Below are 10245 nucleotides of genomic sequence, written 5' to 3'. Positions count from 1 at the left end.
GAGCTGGGACTGTCCCCCCCCCCCCCGTCCTCTGTGCCCCATCAGTTGGAAATCTTCCACTTGGTGATGTACCGGAACTACCAGCGGAAGAACGACATGGACGAGCCCCCGCCGCTGGACTACGGCTCCGGCGAGGACGACGGGAAGAGCGACAAGCGCAAGGTGAAGGACCCGCACTACGCGGAGATGGAGGAGAAGTACTACCGCTTTGGCATCAAGCCCGAGTGGATGACCGTCCACCGCATCATCAACCACAGGTGAGCCTGGGGCCCAGGGAGGCCTGCGTTCGTCCGAACGCCTGCTCCCGTGGGGTGGCTCCTGCTGCCGCCGCCCCCCCCCCAACTGTGGGCCTGTTTCCTCAGCGGGACAGATGAGGAGCAGCGTCCAGGCGGACGCGAGTCCTTTGTCGCCACCTCTAATGACACGCGTGTTTGGGTGTCGGGGCATAAACGCAAACGTGGAAAACGTGGTTTGGCCGGGCCGCAGCGTGTAGCAGTAGTACCTTCCTCGCGGGACTTGTTACTCCCTAGTATTCTGAATTTTTTCTTACTACGTTTATTTATTTTTGAGAGACAGCGTGAGTGGGGGAGGGTCAGAGAGAGGGAGATACAGAGTCCGAAGCAGGATTCAGGCTCCGAGCTATTAGCACAGAGCCCGATGCGGGGCTTGAACCCACGAACCGTGAGATCATGACCTGAGCCGAAGTCGGACACGTAACCGACTGAGCCCCCAGGCGCCCCGCGTTATTCTAGATGTTTATCTGTCGCATTGCCGCCATGCACAGCAATAAGTGAGGTCTGTGACGACAGGGTGACTTGTATGTTTTGCTCGATGCTGAATCCCCATTGCCCGGAAAGGTATCTCGCGCTTAGTAGGTGTTCGGTTGGTATTGATGAGGTGAACAAGTGATGTGGGAGCCCAGTTATGTTTTTTGATGGTTGACTTAAAAAGATTTTTTTTAAGCCTTTATTTTGAGAGCACGCATGGGCACATTTGGGGAGGGGAAGAGAGGGAGAGAGAGAGTCCCAAGCAGGCTCCGAGCTGTCAGCGCAGAGCCCAACGCGGGGTCTAAACTCACGAACCGTGAGATCATGGCTTGAGCCGAAACCTAGAGTCAGACGCTTAACCGACTGAGCCACCCTGGCACCCCTGATAGTTGATTTTTTAGAAGCCATGCGGAGAAGGTTCCGGTGGCTTCCAGCCGTTCCGAATTCCCCTGCGGCGCCCCGCTGTTGAGGATTAGGTAACAGACCCTGTGTGTCTGCTGGCGACGGCGTCTGTTAACGATTTCCTTGTGCTCGGGGCCCATGTTCTTGCTCTCCGGCCGCCCCCGCTGCCGGCCGGCCGCCCCGCAGTGTGGATAAGAAGGGGAATTACCACTACCTGGTGAAGTGGCGGGACCTGCCGTACGACCAGTCCACCTGGGAGGAGGATGAGATGAGCATCCCCGAGTATGAAGACCACAAGCAAAGCTACTGGAGGCACCGGTGAGGGGCCGCGCCGTGCTTAGAGGGCATCCGGGGCCGGGGGCGGGAAGGGTGACCCTCGGGGCGAGCGGAGGTCCGGTAGGGACAGGCCCCCCGCCTGGAGTCGGCGGGGGGAGCCTGCGCGGGGTCGTCTGGGGTGGGGCCGGTAGGGAGGCGGCGTGAGGAACAGAGGAAGATCCTGAGTAACGGGGGACAGGGTGCTCGGGACTGGGGGGCGTTGGCTCTGGAGGTGCTACGCCAGGGGCGAGGGCAGAGCCTGGGAGAAAGGAAACGTGCGAGAGTCAGGTTGAGGGGAAGCAGGAGAGCGTTCGGGAGAGGGGAGGACCCCAGGAGCAGGCCTCGCTCAGACCCTCTCTGTCCCCAGAGAACTAATCATGGGGGAGGACCCCGCCCAGCCCCGCAAGTACAAGAAGAAGAAGAAGGAGCTGCAGGGCGATGGGCCTCCCAGCTCTCCCACCAACGACGTGAGTGCTCCTCCTCGGCCTGTTCTCGTTTCTAGAACCGCGCTGTGGACAGTTTTCCCAGGGGCTACGGACGGGACCTCCCGGTTTCCGCGAGCTCTCTGAGCAGTAGCTGTCCCTGCAGGGCCCAGCCTTGCTCCGGGCGTGGCTAGGAATCCTGGCGGCTTGCGAGGAAGCAGCTAGAAGCAGCCGCACGCAGGGCTCTCCCTCCGCCGGCCTCCTCCGTGGCCCTCCCGGGGCCTGGCTTTAAGGGACGCGGGGGAGGCCCTGGAGACTAGAACGTTTATGGGCTGGGGCCCAGCGGAGGGAGTCCTGGTCCATCTCGGTGTCGGTGCTGGGGCAGGGACGGAGGAGACCAGGGGCCAGAGGGGCCCCAGGCGTCCCCCGAGCGTCCGGACTCCTTGCCTCCACAGCCTACGGTGAAGTACGAGACTCAGCCACGGTTTATCACGGCCACGGGCGGCACGCTGCACATGTACCAGCTGGAGGGCTTGAACTGGCTGCGCTTCTCGTGGGCGCAGGGCACCGACACCATCCTGGCCGACGAGATGGGGCTGGGCAAGACCATACAGACCATCGTTTTCCTCTACTCGCTCTATAAGGAGGTGCGGGACGCCAGGCTCCCGAGGGGAAGGGCGGGGAGTGGAGGAGCAGGGCAGAGGACGGCGGGGAGGAGCATGGCAGCCGGGGGCCCGGGGTCACATCCCCGACCCCGGACCAATGGTCCCTCCTACCCTCGACTCCTAGGGCCACACGAAGGGTCCCTTCCTGGTCAGCGCCCCACTCTCCACCATCATTAACTGGGAGCGGGAGTTCCAGATGTGGGCGCCCAAGTTCTACGTGGTGACCTACACGGGGGACAAGGACAGCCGGGCCATCATTCGGGAGAACGAGTTTTCCTTTGAAGACAACGCCATCAAAGGTGGCAAGAAAGCTTTTAAGATGAAGGTGGGCCCCTCGACCGCACCTTCTCTGAGGCCCTCAGATCTGTCACGTCTCCGCCCCAGCCCCGATTCCCGTTCCTTGGCACCCTCCCTCCTCTTCTCCACCTGCCCTCACGTCTCCGCCCTGCTGTCCTGGAGACACAGCAGGGCCATTCCGTCTGCACTGGCCGCGGGCTAGAGTTTGGTGGCCGTGTTCGGCAATCCCCACCTGCAGTGCAAGTTGGGGGTCAGGCTCTCTGGGTCCCCTTTGGCCGCCACGGCCAGGATAGGGTGTCTGGGTAAAGAACGGGGGAGGAGGTCCAGGCGCCTGGGTGTCGGGTGGCAGCTGAGTGGGCAGTGGCTGTGTTGGCAGAGGGAGGCCCAGGTGAAGTTCCACGTGCTCCTGACATCGTACGAGCTGATCACCATCGACCAGGCGGCGCTCGGCTCCGTCCGCTGGGCCTGCCTCGTGGTGGATGAAGCCCATCGGCTCAAGAACAACCAGTCCAAGGTGAGCGAGATACTCAGGTCTCAGAGTCTTGTCCTGCTTCTAAAAAGGAAAGTTCTGGACTTCCTGTAGCACGGAAGGTGGGATGCCCGGGGACCTCTGGTGGGGAGAGAGGAACGGACCAGGGATTCAGGGCCTCTCGTCCTGAAGGGAACAGGGAAAGGTGGATACCGCAGTCCAACCACTTGCCACTAATGGGCCCGTTCTCTTGCCTTTCCTTGCCCCCCTTTCTAGTTTTTCAGGGTCCTCAATGGCTACAAGATAGATCATAAGTTGCTGCTGACAGGGACTCCACTGCAGAACAATCTGGAGGAGCTTTTCCATCTGCTGAACTTCCTCACCCCTGAGAGGTTTAAGTAAGTGATTCAGCAGGGGGTCTGCAGAGACCGAAGTGGAGGGGCTGGGCACCTGAGTGGGCGGAGGGTTCGTCTTAAGTGAAGAATGGAGCCCGAGGTCAAGGGCAGAGAACCTGATGGTCTTTTCAGTTCCTTACCTCCTTCCTACTAGCAATCTGGAAGGCTTCCTGGAGGAGTTTGCGGACATATCCAAAGAAGACCAGATTAAGAAACTGCATGATTTGCTCGGGCCACACATGCTGCGGAGGCTCAAGGCTGATGTCTTTAAGAACATGCCAGCCAAGACAGAGCTCATTGTTAGGGTGGAGCTGAGCCCCATGCAGAAGTGAGTTGAGAGCTGGTTGGCCTGGACTCGGGGCTGGGGTCTGGTGGCAGCTTTCCAGGAGGTGACGACCCAGGGCGGCCTCATCACTGCCTCCTCTGTCGTGTGTCTTCTGCGCCCCTCCCCCGGGCTACAGGAAATACTATAAGTACATCCTGACTCGGAACTTCGAGGCCTTGAACTCACGAGGTGGTGGGAACCAGGTGTCGCTGCTCAACATCATGATGGACCTGAAGAAGTGCTGCAACCATCCCTACCTCTTTCCTGTGGCTGCTATGGTGACGCACGCGCTAGCTCTCGCTGAGAACAGGGCAGGGCTGGAGGGGGGCGGGGGACGTGGCCCGGGGTTTCTGGGAGGAGTGGGAATGGGCAAGGCAAGGAGGCCGGATCTGGGCTTCAGGCTCTCTGGGCACAGAACATGGGGACGCGTTCCCTGACCTTCCCCTCCCTCCTCCCCCTTTGCAGGAGTCCCCCAAACTGCCCAGTGGGGCTTACGAGGGTGGAGCACTTATTAAGGCATCGGGGAAGCTCATGTTACTGCAGAAGATGCTGCGAAAGCTGAAGGAGCAGGGACACCGTGTGCTCATCTTCTCGCAGGTGAGCCAGCCTGTAACTGTGTCGGCCTCAGGCCGGTCCCTTAGATGACACCCTGGAGAGTGTCTGGTCTGGCCGCGTTCATCTTGGCCTCTGGTCCCCGTTCTTGACTGAGGTTGTGGGAAGTCGTCAGCTGGCTGCTTTTAGAGAAAATGGGGAAAGGCAGAGGGGGCGTCTGTCTGCTCAGGGTCCTCCCTGGGACCGGAACTGTTTCTCACCCAGGGGCAGGAGAGGAGAGCCCAGAGCTCTTACAGATCTGATGAAAGCGATAGGTCTGCTCTCTGCAAACCTGCACGGCCGGACAGTTATGCACAGATTTTCCAGGCATTCACAGGTTTCCCCAAAACCCTTTGGTGACTTTCAGAAAAGAACCTCTGCCTTAGGAGACAGGATCCGGAGTCCAGCGAGTGTGACAACGTGGGGCTTGAAGAACACGAAGAGGGGACTGGGGGGCGGGGGGAGGCAGCACCAGCGGAGGCCGCGACGGAGCCCATCCCCCTGCCCCGTCATTCCACACTCAGTCCTCTCTTCTCGCCGTAGATGACCAAAATGTTGGACTTGCTAGAGGACTTCTTAGACTATGAAGGCTACAAGTATGAGCGCATCGACGGTGGCATCACTGGGGCCCTGAGGCAGGAGGCCATCGATCGGTTCAATGGTGAGTGGGAGAGGCGTGTGCCCGCCGTGCGTGCGGGGCCCGACCCAACTGTGCCTAGGTTCCCGGCGTGGCGGGAATTTGCCACCCCCGCCTCCAAGCGGGGGGGCGCGGCTGTCTGCAGTCGGAGCCCGGTGCACAGAACCGCTGGCTAATCTCCTCCTCCCCCCGCAGCTCCCGGCGCCCAGCAGTTCTGCTTCCTTCTGTCCACCCGGGCCGGGGGCCTGGGCATCAATCTGGCCACTGCCGACACTGTCATCATCTTCGACTCCGACTGGAATCCCCATAACGACATCCAGGTGGGAACCCGCCTCCCGATGGAGTCTGCGCCAGTTAGCGAGGAGACGTGGGCTCTAGGCTGAGAGTGTTGTGCTTTGGGGATGGAAATGAGTCTCTCGGGAACAGAAGAGCCTGCGTCGCCAGCCTCCCTTCCCAAGCATGGGAGCCGGGGCGCGGGCCCCGCTACCCCCCACCCCAGTCCATCCCCACCGTCTCCCGCCCCTGCAGGCCTTCAGCCGCGCTCACCGGATCGGCCAGGCCAACAAAGTGATGATTTACCGGTTTGTGACCCGGGCGTCCGTGGAAGAGCGCATCACGCAAGTGGCCAAGAGGAAGATGATGCTCACACACCTGGTGGTGCGGCCCGGGCTGGGCTCCAAGGCGGGCTCCATGTNTCGAACGGGAGATCATCAAGCAGGAGGAGAACGTGGACCCCGACTACTGGGAGAAGCTGCTGCGGCATCACTACGAGCAGCAGCAGGAGGACCTGGCCCGCAATCTGGGCAAAGGCAAGCGGGTCCGCAAGCAGGTCAACTACAACGACGCGGCCCAGGAGGACCAGGGTGAGGACCGCCCCCCACGGAGGGGCCAGGGAGGAGCCTGGAGGCCGGGGTGCATTTAGAGGGCCATGAAGGGGCAGGAGATTAGGAAGGGTTTGCGGGCGGACTCAGCCACCTGCTGGCTGCAGTGGGCCCGTGCGGGCATCCAGGGCCCTCCCCTGGCACAGGGCGTGCGGGAGTCTCCGGTGGGAGAGGGGCCGTGCGCAGGGATGAGGCGAGTGGTGGGACTGTTTGGGACCTGTGGCCCCAGAGTCAGAGTCCAGCAGTCGCCTGATGTCACCAGGGGGCCCGGGGCCAGAGAAGGGGAGGCCTCCAGGCAGAAAGGGCTTCTCCCGGGAGCCATCACCGACCACCGTGCCCTCTCTCCACAGACAACCAGTCCGAATACTCTGTGGGATCCGAGGAGGAAGATGAAGATTTTGATGAGCGTCCAGAAGGTGGCTCCTGTCTTTCTGATTTTCCCCCTAACTCTTCCTGTTTCACACCTGGAGCCGTTAAATCCCCGGCTGTTGTACAAACAAGTGCTTTTGTGGAGACCAACTAAAAGGACAATGTATCGTGATCTGTCTGCTGTTAACATCGGGTGCACGTGATCACGCAGGCTTAGGTGGCTAGAAAAAGATCGAGAAAGCTTTACATGCCCACAGGTCATCAGACTCGTATTGAGTGTCCGCTGCCCGGTTCCCATGGGACTGGCAGCTTCCTGGCCTGCTGGGTTGGCGGGGCTCAAAGTGCCACGTGCCCCAGGCCTTCCCTGGGCTCTGTGTCTTGTGGGCATGGGGTGCTGACGAGGAGGAGGTGGGGGCCCCCCTAACCGGGTCACCCCTACCCCTCACCCAGGGCGTCGACAGTCCAAGAGGCAGCTCCGGAACGAGAAGGACAAGCCACTCCCTCCCCTGCTGGCTCGAGTCGGGGGCAACATCGAGGTGAGAGCTGAGCCCCCGCCTGTTCCGCAAGGAGAGGATGAGGCCGGGAGCGGGGAGCGGGTCCCTGAGGGGAAGGACCGAGCAGTGTGACCCCCACACACTCACCGCCCGCTGCCTGCTCACCCCGCCCCTCAGGTGCTGGGATTCAACACCCGGCAGCGAAAGGCCTTCCTCAACGCTGTGATGCGCTGGGGGATGCCCCCGCAGGACGCCTTCACCACGCAGTGGCTGGTGCGGGACCTCAGGGGCAAGACCGAGAAGGAGTTCAAGTGAGTGCGGGGCCCCTGGGGCGGAGCCGGACATGAGGGCGCGAGGGCGCGCGTGTCTGTTCCTTCCTCCTGGCCGCCGCGTGATGTGACCTTACTCAACTGACCGTCATGCTCCCTGCCGCTCGTGTGCGGCGTCTCCTGGCTCGGTTTCCTGGGGCGTGGGCTCAGCCTGCCCTACCCCCCCTCAGCCGAGCCCAGAGCAGAGAGGCCCGGCCTCGTCCCCACGGGGCAGGTGGTTAAGTCCGGAGCCTTGCCCCCGGCTGGCCTCGCCTCACATGGACGTGGAGAGGGAGCTGGTGGACGGGATGAGGCGCTGACTGATGGGGCCATCGGGAGAAGGACACACCAAGGCCACGGGGACCGCGGAGACACAAGGGGAGGGGCGGAGTTGGGGGGGGGGCAGCTGGAGGGCTGCCCATGGAGCAATGGAGCGGCCCCAGGTGGTACCCCTGGAGGCACCCGGGGAGTTCAGGGCTCAGGAGATGATGGGGACATCCTCGTTGGCTCGTGTCCCTCCTGACCTGCATCCCACCCCACGCTCCCCAGGGCCTACGTGTCTCTGTTCATGCGCCATCTCTGCGAGCCCGGGGCAGACGGCTCTGAAACCTTTGCCGACGGGGTCCCTCGCGAGGGCCTGAGTCGCCAGCAAGTGTTGACCCGAATTGGAGTCATGTCTCTCGTCAAAAAGAAGGTACTCATCCCTCCTTCCTCAGAGTCAAGCCAGCCATGTAGACCCCGTGCCCCACCCCCCGCCCGGCATCCCCAGGTTCTGGATTTTGGCGGGAGAGGAGACCCGGCGGGGCGGAGCGTCCCTGTGTGTCCCGTGCCTGCAGCTGACCCTGCCCCCACGGCCCCCGCGCCCTCTCAGGTGCAGGAGTTCGAGCACATCAACGGGCGCTGGTCGATGCCCGAGCTGATGCCCGACCCCAGCGCCGACTCGAAGCGCTCCTCCCGAGCCTCGTCTCCAACCAAGACGTCGCCCACCACCCCGGAGGCTTCTGCTACAAACAGCCCTTGCACCTCGAAACCTGGTAACGGGGGTCGGCACGCAGGGAGGTGGGCAGGGAGCCGTTGCCCCGCAGAGGGATGGGAGACAGCGTGCGCTTCTGCCTCCCGCCTGCAGCTACTCCAGCTCCAAGCGAGAAGGGGGATGGCATCAGGACACTTCTGGAGAAGGACGAAGCGGAAAACCAGGAGGAGAAGCCCGAGAAGAACAGCAAGATGGAGAAGATGGAGACGGAGGTGCGTGGCTGCCTGGCTGGCCCAGAGGCGGAGAGCGAAGGCCAGGTGCCCGGGATCTCCGCTTGCTCCTGACTCCATGGTCGTCTTCTAGGCTGATGTCCCCAGCCCAGCCCCGTCGCTTGGGGAGCGGCTGGAGCCAAGGAAGATTCCTCTAGAGGAAGAGGTGCCCGGAATGCCAGGGGAAATGGAGCCCGAGCCTGGGTACCGGGGGGACAGAGAGAAGTCAGGTGGGTTTACCGGCTTGGGGCTGATGAGGGGCTTACGATGTGGGAGTTCCCTTTTCGGGGTCCGGGGACGAGGGTGACATCCTCCCTTGCTGCCCCCTTCCCCCTCCCACAGCCACAGAGCCAACGCCAGGAGAGAGGGGGGAGGAGAAGCCGTTGGATGGACAGGAACACAGGGAGAGGCCGGAGGGGGAAACGGGGGATTTGGGCAAGAGAGGTAATGGGTGGAGGGACTGGGCACCTGTGGCCCCGGGGGAGTCGGGAGGTGGAGTCTGGGGGGCCAGACGCCGGGGGTCCTGGGGCAGGGGTGCTCTTCCGGGGCCCCGCCTCATACGGGAGGGAGGAGCCCCTTCGGGGGTGTGAGCTCTGCCCCTTCTGCCCCAGCAGAGGACGTGAAAGGGGACCGGGAGCTTCGACCGGGGCCTCCTCGGGACGAGCCACGGTCCAATGGGCGGCGCGAGGAGAAGGCGGAGAAACCTCGGTTCATGTTCAATATCGCAGACGGCGGCTTCACAGGTGGGTGGTCCTCCCTGCCGCCTGCCCCTCACTGGGATGTGCTCCCCCTCACGGCCCTGTCCACTCCCGCTGTCCTCACCCCTCCCCTCCGCCCGGCTGCTGAGCTCCCTGTGCTTCCCAGACTCCCGACACCCCCCCGTCTTTCTCTTCTGCCCACCTCGCAGAGCTTCACACGCTGTGGCAGAACGAGGAGCGGGCAGCCATCTCCTCGGGGAGGCTCAACGAGATCTGGCACCGCAGACACGACTACTGGCTGCTGGCTGGGATCGTCCTGTATCCTTAGACACGCGCGGGAGGGAAAGCGTCGTTCTCCCAGCCTGGGGAGCCGGGTTCCAGAGACAGAAGAGTCCCCGTCCAGGGAAGGGGGGCTGTGTCACACTTTGGGGAGATCAGGCCAGAGGAAGAAGTGTTTTAAAAAAGTTTTGAGAGAGAGAGACCGAGCACGAGTGGGGGAGGGCAGAGAGAGAGGGAGACACAGAATCAGAAGCAGGCTCCTGGCTCTGAGCTGTCAGCACAGAGCCCGACGTGGGGCTCAAACGCACAAACCGTGAGACCATGACCTGAGCTGAAGTCGGCCGCCTAACCGAGTGAGCCCCCCAGGGCGCCCCGTCCCTGTTAAAATCCTTGACGGCCCTTCCCGCATCGCAGCCACGGCTATGCACGGTGGCAGGACATCCAGAACGACGCTCAGTTTGCCATTATCAATGAGCCGTTTAAGACCGAAGCCAATAAGGGGAACTTTCTGGAGATGAAAAATAAGTTCCTGGCCCGGAGGTTCAAGGTGGGGACCCGAGAGAGAAGGAACGGTGCTGAGCAGGGGCTTGGGGCGGAGGCGGAGCCAGGTCTGGAGGGAAGGTTGACACCGTGACTGTGGCAGCCAGGCTGGGGGCCGAGAGCGGAGCGGGACCTTGTGTCGGGCCGGG

At 62.5% G+C, this 10245-nt stretch overlaps 1 protein-coding gene and 1 non-coding gene across 2 annotated transcripts in view; both read left to right on the top strand.

Moving 5' to 3' along the window:
- CHD3 (chromodomain helicase DNA binding protein 3) overlaps positions 1–10245 on the top strand; it is an 18788-nt gene that overhangs the window by 6486 nt on the left and 2057 nt on the right. Inside the window, 26 exon segments of the mRNA XM_077746741.1 lie at positions 1–2; positions 4–257; positions 1356–1487; positions 1852–1951; positions 2362–2553; positions 2696–2896; positions 3245–3382; positions 3614–3735; positions 3887–4060; positions 4194–4335; positions 4523–4654; positions 5192–5309; positions 5481–5605; positions 5814–5980; positions 5982–6148; positions 6517–6582; positions 6986–7071; positions 7207–7340; positions 7887–8031; positions 8209–8371; positions 8464–8582; positions 8674–8809; positions 8922–9023; positions 9191–9322; positions 9487–9595; positions 9971–10180. The exon segment at positions 1–2 is cut by the window's left edge and continues 166 nt beyond it. Coding sequence (XP_077602867.1) covers positions 1–2; positions 4–257; positions 1356–1487; positions 1852–1951; positions 2362–2553; positions 2696–2896; positions 3245–3382; positions 3614–3735; positions 3887–4060; positions 4194–4335; positions 4523–4654; positions 5192–5309; positions 5481–5605; positions 5814–5980; positions 5982–6148; positions 6517–6582; positions 6986–7071; positions 7207–7340; positions 7887–8031; positions 8209–8371; positions 8464–8582; positions 8674–8809; positions 8922–9023; positions 9191–9322; positions 9487–9595; positions 9971–10180 — 3568 coding nt within the window.
- LOC144217359 (small Cajal body-specific RNA 21) lies at positions 7480–7619 on the top strand. Its single transcript, XR_013330889.1, has one exon.

The sequence above is a fragment of the Crocuta crocuta genome, unplaced genomic scaffold, assembly GCF_008692635.1.
Source record: "Crocuta crocuta isolate KB4526 unplaced genomic scaffold, BGI_CrCroc_1.0 scaffold139, whole genome shotgun sequence".
NCBI classification, from domain to species: Eukaryota; Metazoa; Chordata; class Mammalia; order Carnivora; family Hyaenidae; genus Crocuta; species Crocuta crocuta.
Note: the sequence above shows the minus strand (reverse complement) of the source record. Positions and strands in the feature narration are given on the sequence as shown.